The sequence below is a fragment of the Crocodylus siamensis genome, chromosome 5, assembly GCF_052110815.1.
Source record: "Crocodylus siamensis isolate JL-2025a chromosome 5, ASM5211081v1, whole genome shotgun sequence".
Taxonomy (NCBI): domain Eukaryota; kingdom Metazoa; phylum Chordata; order Crocodylia; family Crocodylidae; genus Crocodylus; species Crocodylus siamensis.
In genome coordinates, this window is record NC_143399.1 from 95,449,198 (window position 1) to 95,462,444 (window position 13,247).

Here is a 13,247-nt window from a genome sequence, read left to right on the forward strand (position 1 = left end):
TTTAGAGTTTGCATGTGCTTTTTCCAACCCTTTGCTCCTTTTTTTTTATTTTTTTGAACTAGCTGCAGAAAACAAGAATATATTTCCTTTATACATTTTGCCCTAGCTCAGAACAGTCCTGAATCTTTCTATGTAGTAACTTCTTCTATTGGCCTCTTTGGGTTCATTTTTTACTTAATTACACAGGAAAGAGGAGCAAACAGTTTTCAAAATGTAACCACGTAAAAACCCATGGCGGGCTTTAGTAAAATAAAACTGGCAGTGATTCATAATTTTTCCCTGATGCAGCCCAGTACCACTGTCTTTTTAGCAAATTGCTTCATATAATCTCAAGCAGTGATGTCCTCATTTCATATCATTAGTCAATAAATATCAGCTTATTTATGGGCAGTCTCTCCAGGAGGTCAAATCCTTGTTCGGATTTTATTGATTGTTTGAAGGCTTCAGTGGTACATCTGATTTAGAAGGGTGTAGCCCAGCTGTATCTTGTCATGTTTGGGAAATGATGATGGATAATTACAACCAGGTCTGACCATAATGGATTACAGTTGAACTGAGCAAATAAAAGCCTTTCACAATTTTTCTCTGCATGCTGTCTCTCAGACCTGCCTTCTCCCCTGTCATCTACCCTATCCCCCATTTCTTCCCCTTCTTCCCCACAAAAAAGTGGGGACTTCAGTTCCTAGATTTAACATACCAGCAGGATGAGTTGCATCCCTTTGCTTGGTTTAACCAGGCTTATCTCAAACCAGTTTCAACCATTTTGAACTGGTTTATGTGCATTGAGCTTCTGTTCTGTTACAGGTTTAAACCAGTTTTTGATGACTTAAACCAGTTTATGTGTAACTTCTGTCCCTATCCAAAATGAAAATGCTAGCACTTCTGATTCAGTTAGCCTCCTAGGTAAGCTGTGTTGCTCCCTTGGCTTCTAGAGGCAATGTTGCTACACCCATGTTCAACAGATAAGTTTTGCCTCCGGTTTTGAAAATTAAATTTTAAGAGCTACCAGGGTCAGTTATTGAATTTAATGCATGTCTGGGGGAAGGTTGGCAAGGTATCTATAAATGCAGTTTCTTTTGCAATTGGACTTGAGGTTCATGTAGCCCTTTGGTTAAATAAAGTGAAAGCCAAGGAGGTTGATGTTTGGAAGAAAATACCTTTTTTCCTAAAATATATACTAGGAACACCTGTGCTGGTTGTTTTGGGTGCCACAGAATTGTTACCTTCTGTCTGAGTTGAAGTGAAAGGCATTTGTTTAGTCTTTAACTGATCTACTCTCCAAGATACAGTCACTGGCAAAAGCAGTCAAAAACCATTTCAAGAATATATGACTAAAAATCCCTTTGTTTGGTTTACCTGCTCTTATCTCTGATTTCATAAATCCGTCCCTTTTTTACGTTACCAGTCTTCCCAGTTGGACAGTCTGTTAAGAATGTGTTATTGCCCTGGTTTTGAGGCTGTAATCTGCATTCAAATGCACTGTGCTTGAAGCTATAAAAATATGAATTAAAATGCAGTCTGCTCAGAAGAGCTTCTTGAGCATAAAGAAAAACTAAAAGGAAAATTGTATTTCTTCATTTCTTAAAGAAGAAAAGTATTTTTAAAAGTCCCCTTTTTAATATTTATGTGTAATACAAGGGATTTTAATTGCCCTAATTTTCTTCTAGTGGTCTCCATTAACAATTTCAGTGTTTGGCAACAGTTACTATGTTTTATTTTGTTTTTTAAAGGATTTAGAAACAGAAACAATTGTGCTAACCGTACAGTACAGTAAATGTTAATTTGTTAATGGCAACCCTTAAATGGTTGTTGTCTTCTTGATTGCCCAAGGTAACTTAAACAAACAGGTTTGGGTAGGGTTTCTGCGTTATTTGCTGTTAATGTGTATTTTCTGTAGAGAACTGTATTTAAAGCCATATGTTATAAATTAAAGATCAAAATGCAACATTTGCTAACCTTTTACGAATGCATCCTTAGGCACTGGAGGATCGTCCAAGTTCCTTGTTGGTAGACCAAGGTGACAGCAGCAGTCCATCATTTAACCCATCAGATAACTCCCTCCTCTCCTCCTCATCACCTATAGATGAGATGGAAGAAAGGAAATCCAGTTCTTTAAAACGGCGACAGTAAGATTGGCCAATAAATATATATTTTTCCCATCTGCTGTTAATAAGCTAGTATTTCTGGAGCCCCTGCACCATTTGAAAGTGTTCTGTATTGAACCAAAAGCAGAAATAGTTCCAATTTTCCATTGCCTTTTTGCACTTTTGAGATCAGATGTCTGTTTCAGTTTGGTTCAGCTGTTGTTCAAAGAACCTTCCTATGCGTAACAGATAAGTCCTGTGAAAACATATCAGCCTCAGGCCTTGTGGAGAAGGATTCTGGGTTTTATGGGGGGTTTTTTAAAAGTTTCTCAGAAAGCACATTATTTTTTCCAGGATGCTTTTCTTCTGTATGGTAAACTCAGATGCTAGTAGAATAGGTACAGAAGTATTCCTAGTTTTGAAGACTAATCTTGCGTTCCATGAAAATTATTCAGTTTGTTTTATTAATTACTATTATGGTTTGTTTTCAGGGAATTGCATATTAGAACGTTTAAAACGCGACTGAATTATTATGACTCAAACAGAGTATCTGACTATTGCAGCTATGGTTTGTTAAACAGAAATAAGAATGCTCAAAAACCAAAGGCAGTGAAGCTTCCAAGCTCCCATTTAAACTGTCTGCACTATGGAGGATGAACAGAGCTAATGTTTTTTTCCCTGGGACACAGCTGTATGTATCTTAAATTATTGCAGGTTACCAGGACAAGCTGGCCAGGTTGTGTGCTCTCAATGGCCATCTATTGGTGCAGGGGTAGCAATACAGCTTAGAAGTGCAATGTATGTAATGACTGAGCCATTCTTGTATTGATCCTGGCCAGGACAGTCAGGCCCAAGTCCAACACGACATGTATTTAAAGCCTGGTTGTACATAACCACAAGCTTGTAAAGTATTGTCTATCTGAGAATCCTTTTAAGAATCTTTAATTTTTAATGAGTCTGCCTCCTTGAACATGCATTCACTTCTTTCTTCTGTTTTGTAGCTATGTCTTACAGGAATTAGTGGAAACAGAACGAGATTATGTACGAGATCTGGGCTGTGTAGTTGAGGTATGTATGTTCAGTCTTCTGAAGTGGCTTTAAAAAAATCCCACAATTCAGGTGTATAAAGACAGAATTGAAGAGAAAACTATAGACTTCTGAAGTCTGCTGCATGGATGGATTTTTCTGCAACTTTTTAAAAATAGACTAGAAAAATGTATCAAATCCTTTTCCATTTTTTAGAGTCTTTTTTTCATTGCCCTTTGCAATGGATAGCACATGTGTACCATCTTTCACATGACCTCAGTGGGACAGTTCAAGTGAGTAGCCATGTGGATAGGCTTGCATTCATGGCATCATCCCTTTAATTGTAAGCCACTTTGAGAAAGATCCATCTCTTCCTGCATTTTTGTATGCTGCCTTCTAAGGAAACTCATATCTTCTTAAGTGCTGGGCATCCCAAAGCATTAATCTGCTTTCGTGAAGAGCTGGAAAAGCCTGTAGGTGTCACTAGTATTGCAAACAAAATGCCTATATCAAGGCTCCAGATTCCATTAACTTAGCCCATTCTAAAGTAAATAGGTACCTTACCTGTGCTACCTTTTGGAAGAGTTACTTTAGCTTGAGTATGTTTTAGAAGGCTAAATCTAGATATTTTCTTAGAAGTCTTGATTAACAGGTAGATCAAAGGTCATTTCTCATATGAGGCTCATCCCATTATGCTGAATAAATGTCAGACAATGCAGGCCTCAAATACACTAAGCAAATAGTTACACAAAGGCTTGCAAATTAATTTACTTGTGAGATCTAAATATTACCCTGTGTGTAACCTATATCAGCAGTAACGTGCTATATTTTTAATACTAGTTTTTCCCCTTTAGTTGTCAAAATTTCCTTTTGTTTTATTCTTAAATGAGAAATGGTACAGGGAAAAAATGTTTTTACATTCTGGGTCAGGGGTGACTAGAGTTACTTACCCTGGGGGCCACATCTGGTCCTCCACTGAAGTTCAAGAGCCAGAAAGGTGGGGGGCTGCTGCTGAACAACCTGGTGAGAAAGCGGGGTAGGGGTACTGAGCAACCAGTGGGGTGGGGGGAGGTGCTGAGCGAGCATTGAGCCGCTCCAGCTTTTTCCCACGGGGAGCCCAGTGCCTGAGCCAGCAGGGCCGAGAGAAGTAGGAAGGGCTTCAGTTTGGCCATCATGGTTCTAGGTTTTTCTCTCTTTACTTTGGATTTCCAGCACTTGTAAGATAACTTGTGAAGAAATTTGAACTGTTGGCTATGTAGATAACCACTTATTTTTCTATTATTTTCATTTCTCCTGTACAAAGTGCTTGTAAAAAAATTATGGTGATGAATAGTGAGAAAAGTCAGACTTCTCTAGCATTTTTACAAAATTATGGGGTTAGGTATCCCTGAGAGAGAATTTTATTTTTTATTAATACTTTTCTAAGGATCTTATGACATATATTTAGATCATAATATTTGTTCTGTGAACTTGAAGGCTTAACAGGCCAAATATGAACATTTTTGATTGCACTGAATTTGAGTACAAGGAAATGTAAAACCAGCCACTCTGATTTTTATCATCACAAAGATGCATTGAACCAAGCTTAAATATCATGCCATAAATTAAGTAGCTGAAAAATTAAACAGGTTTAATTCAAACAAAACTCTTATTGTTAGTTAAATTAATTTGTATTAGTGATTAAATTGTCTCTTGTATTTGTAAATATTACTGGTTTAGTGACTTAAATTTCAGAATGCAGTGAACAGATTCTTATGCTCCTTAAAAACGCCACTTCTCTTAAGTCAGGATTTTTCACAGTGAATTCTTCTGGATGGTTGCAGGGTTACATGGCACTTATGAAGGAAGATGGTGTTCCCGATGATATGAAGGGGAAAGACAAAATTGTATTTGGCAACATTCACCAGATTTATGACTGGCACAGAGAGTATGTATGTTTTTAAACTTAAGCGTTGTATGCAGTACTTGCTGAAAATAACTTACGAATTCTAAACATTACCAACTAAGGAACCAAATTAAATAGCTTTTAATTTAAGGTCACATGAATAAGTACTAAAAGCAACAAAGAGCAGTTATCCTAGTTTGTAATTTGAAATTTTATTTTTAGTAGGACTCTTTCTACAAGCATTTGTATAGAGGCTTGAAAAATATATTACATACTTGATTTATGATCTGTAGCTTATGCATGAATATGTGCAGGCCTTCCCTGGTGTTTAGATGATACTTGGGCTCTGTATCAAAGAGATGTGCTTACTCAAAAGATTTTATTCTTGAATGTCACTGTCTAATAAGGTTAAAAGAACACACAAGGGATTTGGAATAACCAAAAGGGAAATTTCAATCAAGTTCAATGAAACTATTCCACTGGTGAAGAGCTGTATTTAAAATTAATGTGTTTGAAATAGTTTAGTACATTCTTTATGTAGGCTTATGTTGCAGATAAGCTACAGACTACTCAAGATCACAGCAAGTTAAAACAGATGCAAAGTATTCAAGGCCAAAAATGTTGGGCGGTTGACAGTACCATAAAATAGGGTATAAAATGTCTTTTTTCTGTTTATCTTAGCTTCTTTTTAGGAGAATTGGAGAAGTGCCTCGAAGATCCAGAAAAACTGGGATCCCTGTTTGTTAAGCATGTAAGTAGCACTAAGATCTTGGACAAGAACATTTATATCACCTGGAAATGCTACAAACTTTATTTATTTTTTTAATATATCAAGGATCCTTTTGTGGAGCAACATGTGTAAAGACGGTCTTCTCAGGTCTCTGTCTCTCTGGTCTCTCAACCTTGAGGGCCTTACAGCTACCTCAACCACAACCTTCTATCTCCTTTTCTTATATGCAGTCTCCTTCCAACTTGTCACATCTTCGCCTATCCCTTCCAGGTCTGTTTTTGTTATCTTCCCATTGTTGCCTGGGTCACCTTGAAATCCAATATCCTCCACCTCAGTTTCTGAAGTCGTCTTTTTCCTGCCTTCTCTCATTGGTTCTCGCAGCATGCCCTGTTCTGTGCTCTTAATCTTGCTCAAGGCATCAGATCTTTTGTAAGAGTCTGCAAGCGCTTGTTTGTCTTTTCCTCCATACTCTGTTTTCTTATACTATATAAGAAATCAGTAAAATAAAATTTTCTAGAGTAGTAAGCAGAAACACAATTGCACTTCATACTATGCCACATGTGCACAGCAGGAGGCACAGCCAACTGGTAGGGGGTGCAGGGGGGTGCATGTGCCCCCCCGACAGTGTCATCAGATCCAGCCACACCTTATTCCCAGTGCAGGGGGAGCCTGATCTGGGTTTCCAGCCACAAGAATGCCCTAAGGGTCCCCACTGCAGGGAAACTGCTTAGGGTGTCCCCAGGGCTGGAAGCCTTGTCATGTGATGTGGTTCCCAGTTGTGGGTGAATAACTGGGAGCATAACCTTTCCCACAACTGAGAGCTCCAATTGGCTGAGAAGACTTCCAGTTGCAGCAGCCTATGGGACAGTGCCATGGCTGGGAGTCCTGTTAGCTGCAGGATTCCCGGCTGTGGCAGTGCATAGTGCTCCCACACAGCTGACATCTCCAAGGCACAGGGGCATAGATTACACATGCAAATTAGAACTGGATTACATAGGTATAAAAATGCTTACACATTTTCCAGCTCTAACTTTATACCTGGTTGGAGCTTTTTAAAGCAAGATTGTTTGTTTGCACTTGTAATTGGCCTAAATTAATTGTGCAATTAACCAACTAGGGGAGCTTAGCTCTCTCCCTAATGTCAATGCAAAATTATCCTGCAGTGTTTTCTGGTTTTGTATTCAGTCTAATTTGAAATCGAAAGCAATGAAGCATCTAACAAATTTTCTTTGGTAGTGAAATTGTTCATTCGTCCCCCCCCCCGACTTTTTACCAAAAAAAAAAAGGCAATAACTGTATGCATTTAGATATTGTAATATTCAGAACCCATTAATGGTAACTAAGAGAAGTAATGCTTCATGCTAATTTTGTTTTAAAGAAAACAACAACTTGTGATTGCAAAATATTGTTCAAGCCCAATATTGTTTGTGTTGTTCCCATGATCTTGTTTATGTCCCAGTGTCGTGTTACACACAACTCTTGTACCAGATACAAAACTCGTTTTGTATCCAAGTTGTCTGAGATATTAAATGGGCAACTTGGACTATACACCTGGAAGGATCATTAATTTTAAAGAACTTTTCTTAATTCTTTAGATTTCAAGTGTCTTAGCTATTCTGGTGCTTGCTTCTGTGGTGTTTAAAAACGGTTTACTGGCGATTTTCCTGCAGAACTAAACTTGCTGTGTTTTTTGTACTCAAAAACATGTTTAAATTTTTTATGTTGCAGGGACTTGGGAACACAGTATGGGCTTTTCATTGTTGGCTTATTTTATTCCATGAAAATTAGCACAACATCAACATTAAATACTTATCATGTTTTCACATCTGTACTTCCTGCAAATTATACCCATCTCTGGGTACCTAGTTTAAAATATATGTATATGTATATTTTAACTCCTATTATATAGGTCCTTGAAATTCTTTGTAGACTTGTCTATTTAGTTTCTTCCTTGTGTCTGTTCTATCCAATTTCTTGTGCTGGATTTGAAGTATAGTTGCTTCTTTGTTCTCGATTCAGTAAAACTGTGTCCGGTTTCATAAAGCAAGGATATATTTCAATGTTTTATTGCTTTTTTATTGTACTCCCATTCTGTGTATCACTTATTTCTGACTGTTATATATTATTGTGTCTTTGTTCATGGGGGGGTTTTTTGTAGGAAAGAAGGTTGCACATGTACATAGTTTACTGCCAAAACAAACCAAGGTCCGAGCACATTGTTTCAGAATACATTGATACATTTTTTGAGGTAAGTCCCTGAGTGGGTAAGTGAGTGTAATTTTTCAGGAAAGAGTTTGAATGCAGTTCCTAAACACTAACAAAGGTAGATGGCATTAATCCAAACTGAGAGATGATGTTTGTTTTTTCTGAGAGATTTATAGATAGCCTGCAGCGCTGAGCTTTTGAGGTATGGATTTAAGGTTGTCAAGAGCACTTCTGTTCTGTAGTAAATAGTAATGCAGAGCAAGAGATGGGCTACGATGTTGGTCCTCACCCCTTGAGGACAGCCTCAGGTGCCCTCATAGGCAGAATATGGCTCATGGAGTGCCTCTGAGCCACTTTGAGTCTCCAAAAAGTTAAAACTGAGGTTGACAGGGAGAGCTTGCAGCCTATGACTTGCTTGATATTTTTCACTGGTAAATTGATGTCGGTTGGAGACTACTTAACTATATTACGAATACAGATAGAGAAATTTGGTTTTGCTCTGGAGGACATGAGGATCCACAGAAACTTAGATGCTACGGACATAACATAAAAGGTTAAGTCAAAACTTAAAGCTAAGTTTTTGTCACATAAAGTTATCCTCCCAGTAGTTTATATTCAGAACTTCAGCCAGCTCTGCAAAACGGCTCAAGCAGATTTAAATGAGGCAGAAAAGTTGACAGCCATTTAAATAAACTGAAGTAAATACTTTGAATTATAAAGTTAATCTTTTATGTGTTCCTTATTTAGGCATAAAGCCTGTATGCGACACAAATTCTGTACTCGCTCAGACAAAGTCACCAAAATCATTTTTACATATTTTATTTAAAAATAAAAAAACAAGATAATCTGTTGCTCCATCTTCAGTAAAGTAGGGGTTACATGGACTCTGTGGATGGGAGATATGGCTCTTGAGAGAGTGAAATTTTAACCCAGCCAGGGAGTAGCTGATTAAAGATCACTGGTCAGCTTGAGGGCTGCCAACCACTGAGTTGAAACAGCAAGTGAAGCAACTGCACAGCACATCAGAGATCTTAGATCCATTTTGAAACGCCATTCCCTTCTTTTCCTTTTGTGGCCCTCCCTGCTAAGTCGCATGATTCTTCTCTCCTGCCCTTGTTGATGTAAAAAAGCATTGGTCTGCCCTGCCAGCAGCCCTTGCTTGCCCTCCCACAGCATTGCCATCATGCTCCTGCAGTGGACCCTGCAAACCTGAAAAATATAAAAGATCAAGTCAGCAGTTACTGGTAAAGGTTTGGAAAGACAGAATTTGGAATGCTTGAACAATCAAGTGAAGAAAGAGCCATAAGGAAGTGGCAAGAAAGTGAGGAGCAGGGAGTGTGGTGCTGGGCAATTCCTTGTTTAACTGAAGACTAGAGTCAGCTCTTGTTTCTGCTCGACTGTCATGACAGTAAAACACACTGCTGTATTTATTTCCAAATGAATCAAGAAGACATGAAAGCTGAAGTTCTTCTGTTTTTCTCCTTAGGACTTAAAGCAGCGCCTGGGCCACCGACTTCAGCTCACAGACTTGCTAATAAAGCCAGTACAGAGAATTATGAAATACCAGCTCTTACTAAAGGTAAAGTGATTTTTATTTTATTTTCAGGGTAACCAGCCCTAAGACAATCTTAATAGCCAAAAATAGCTTTTTGTTTCTTTTTTTTATTAACACAAAATGTAAAAGTTGTACGGGTTTCTCTCTAATGTGATTAATTTTCTAACTAGTGTTTACATCTTTGAATCATAGCAAACATCCTGAAGCAAAATACCAATCTGGATTTAAGCCAGTGTAAGCGCAATTTAACTGAAGTCGCTGGGGCAGAGATACTGACCATTTTCAAGGGTGTGACCCAGAGCAAAATATGATCCTGTGTGTAGGAAACGGTTTAAATATATTGAATTTCATGGTTCCTCTGACACAAGCGTGTAATTTTATTATTTTAGCACCCCCGTTTACTTGACAAAAGTTAACTGTGACCCTTCTAGCAAGGAGCCTGATTAGTGACAAAATGTTCTTGAATCACATGAAGGCATAAAACTGGCACTGAGAATATCTTAGTTATGTCAACCAATTTTTTCATGGTTTTTCTTAAAATAATTTCCTTGACTATATTTTCTTTCATACAAATGGGATCCTGTTCAATCTTGTTCAGGGTTCTCTCTGTTCATCAGTAGTATGGACTCGAGCTAACTTAATCTTTTCCCTTACAGGACTTCCTCAAATACTCCAAAAAAGCAAATCTTGATACAACAGAACTAGAGGTATTTGGGCATTTTTCTTCTATTACCTTGAGTACTAATTAGTGTGTACTACTCACTACTTCTGCTGAAGTCTGTTTGCACAGAGTTACTCTTCTTCCTTTTTTGCTTTTGCCTTTTAAACTTGCTAACTACATTGTGAATCCCATATTCTGACGCACATTCTTCCACTGGAAAGCTTAGTTTTAAATCTCTCCTTTCCTGTAACAGAGAGCTGTAGAGGTCATGTGCATAGTACCAAAGCGATGCAATGACATGATGAACGTTGGTCGCCTGCAAGGATTTGATGTAAGTTGTTTCTTGGTTTTTAACCATGACACATGTCTGATAATCATATGTTGCCCAAAGCAATTTGTGCAGGGGTGAGGGGACAGTTTCTTTTTTCTCCTACCACTTTTACATTCCCATTTGAGTGAAAAAACTTCAATCTCAGTCCTTCTCAAAAGCAAGCCAACTGGTTGCCACCTGCTTTTTAGGAAACATGATAGACCTGTTTCTCACTGATTTGATTTTTTTTCAGGTGTGATATGGACAGCTGAAACAGATCAATGTTTCATAAATGTTTCATTTATATCATCATCATTTTGACTGACTTTTTTGCATAAGTTTAGGCTAATTTTGTACCAGTGAGTTGAAAGTGTTTTGATTACATGCATCTGATATATCAGTAATAGCTCTGTCAATAAATTTAAAACTATTCTGAACTCTTTTAAAGAAAAAGAAAAAAAATCTTTGCAATGAGCTTTACTTTTCCTTTCCTCGGTAAATCTAGTTAGAAAAAAAATTAATGAACTAATTGAATTTGTTGCTTCTGTTTTTAGGGTAAAATTGTAGCCCAGGGTAAGCTCCTGCTGCAAGACACTTTCTTGGTCACAGACCAGGACACGGGACTTCTGCCACGCTGCAAAGAAAGACGTGTCTTCCTGTTTGAGCAGATTGTCATATTTAGTGAGCCACTAGATAAAAAGAAAGGTTTCTCCATGCCGGGATTCTTGTTTAAAAATAGTATCAAGGTAACTGTTGTGTGTGAGCTTTGTAGGGTTGTGCAGTGGGGACCAAGGTAACCCTTTTCTGGTGATGACATTCCATGTCCTTAGCAATAACCCTTAAAAGAATAGAAGATCTTCAGCTCTGCGCTGATACCCCTTCCAAACAGTTCTGTGCTGAGCTTTGACAACAAAAGAGTCTTTGTCAAGACTCTGATGTCTTCCACGTAAAATACCTCTTTATCTTTGTACTCAGTAACTCTCAACATCATACCCATATCTCATTACAGATAATAGCAGTACACGGCACTTAGCCTAGCATGTGTAAATCTTAAACTTGAAGGCAGTAACTCCTGTTTCCCAAGACAACAATTTCAGCAAAACTCAGCTGATGTCAAATTTTAATGACTATCAACACTACTGGAAACCTAACTTCAGGTTATGTCACATTACATCACTTCCACAAATTAATCTCTCACACGGTAACTTAGCATGCCAAGCTTTCCCTGAGACAGTATTGTGAGGTATAGGTCCAAGAGTCTTGTTTAATTCCAAGAAGAAATCTGACGGGGACTTCTAAGTAATAGGAAAAATTGTACCTGCAAGTGGTTCAAGCAAAATCTGTATGCCACAGTGCATCTTCCATTTGTTTGGCAGTACAGTAGAAGTCTTTCCATGTAGACTAAAGATTGAAGTATGAAATTGATTTAATATTCAAATAAAAGGCATCTTTTAACTGTGTTGACCAGCATAGGTCAGTTTAATTGAAGTGCAATAGCCAATAGCTCTTAGTTGTAGCTTCTGAAAGAGGATGCAATAGAATAAGATGCTGTTAGTGACTAAGTGAGATCTTAAGTACCAAAAGATGTGCATTCATTCTTAATCTTTAGGATTTTAATACTTTTTAACAAACATCTTTGAATAATGTTAAGATGATTGTAATTTAATATGGTAAAGACTTGACTGTTTCAGAGCTACTGGTTGGGGCTTCTTGGTGGAAGCTTCTTCTAATTCAATGGATGCAGTAAATTCTCTTTCATTTAAGGTGAGTTGCCTTTCCCTGGAGGAAAATGTGGACAATGATCCATGTAAATTTGCACTAACATCAAGAACAGGTGATGTCACAGAGACGTTTGTTTTGCATTCTGCTAGTCCAGGAGTCCGCCAATTATGGATCCATGAAATTAACCAAATTCTGGAAAACCAGCGCAATTTTTTAAATGGTAAATCCTTTTACATTTCTCTTCCTGCCGCAAAACATTTATTAGGTAACCCCAACTACTTGTTCTTACATATTTCATTTGATGTAATGAATAAACTATTCCATAAAAAATCTTATATTAAAAGAAAAACATAATGCGTCATAATTGCTTTATAGAAATAATTAGGGGTGCACCGATAGAGATTTTTGGGGCTGATACCAATAACTGAATTTTAAGAAGGCGTATTGGCCAATACTGATCCAATTTCCAATACAGCTGCATCCAGTATGTTGTGGTGAAAGAGGAGGAAAATGGAAGTGGGGGGAACATATCAACACCCCCTGTGGTGAGGGAATGAAATGGGGCTGGGGTAGTTGCTCCCAACCAGGACACGGGACAGAGCTGCAGTTCATCTGGGGGGAGGGGAGAGGCGGGTCCTATCACTGCACGTGGAGGGCATAGCAGGGCATGTGCCCCCACATCTGCATGGGACGGGACAGGATGGGCTGCAGCTGCAAGCTGGGACTGCGCCAGGCTCTTCCTGGTGTGGGGGATGTTGGGCCTGGCTGCACTTGGGGTGGGCCATGGCAGCACTGAGAGGGAGGCTATGGGGGGGGCTATAGCAAAATTTGGGGTGGCTGCAGCTCCCCCTGCCCACCCCCAGCCCCGACACTGCCCACTCCAAGCTCAGCCCGGCCCAACTCCACCTCCACCACGAAGAGCCGGGCACAGCCCTGACCTCAGTCCACAGCTGCAACCTGCCCTGCGCAGAGCCAGGGAGCACACCCTCCCTCCCCTCCCCCATGCCCTCCCAGGGTGCACACAGCAGCCCAAGCCGCACCCCCTCCCCTTGCCCCCCAGAGGAGCCAT

General features: G+C 38.9%; 1 protein-coding gene across 4 annotated transcripts in view; it reads left to right on the forward strand.

Moving 5' to 3' along the window:
- Window positions 1-13,247, forward strand: part of TRIO (trio Rho guanine nucleotide exchange factor) — a 394,215-nt gene that overhangs the window by 350,492 nt on the left and 30,476 nt on the right. For all 4 annotated transcript variants that reach the window (XR_016442705.1, XM_090049848.1, XM_090049849.1 and 1 more), the window contains 10 exons: window positions 1,978-2,126; window positions 3,086-3,152; window positions 4,934-5,037; window positions 5,677-5,746; window positions 7,884-7,973; window positions 9,417-9,509; window positions 10,142-10,192; window positions 10,400-10,477; window positions 11,011-11,202; window positions 12,221-12,398. Coding sequence is in view for 3 of the 4 variants with exons in the window: in XM_090049848.1 (XP_089905974.1) it covers window positions 1,978-2,126; window positions 3,086-3,152; window positions 4,934-5,037; window positions 5,677-5,746; window positions 7,884-7,973; window positions 9,417-9,509; window positions 10,142-10,192; window positions 10,400-10,477; window positions 11,011-11,202; window positions 12,221-12,398 (1,072 nt within the window). In the remaining variant the exon portion in view is untranslated. The remainder of the gene's footprint in view (window positions 1-1,977; window positions 2,127-3,085; window positions 3,153-4,933; window positions 5,038-5,676; window positions 5,747-7,883; window positions 7,974-9,416; window positions 9,510-10,141; window positions 10,193-10,399; window positions 10,478-11,010; window positions 11,203-12,220; window positions 12,399-13,247) is intronic.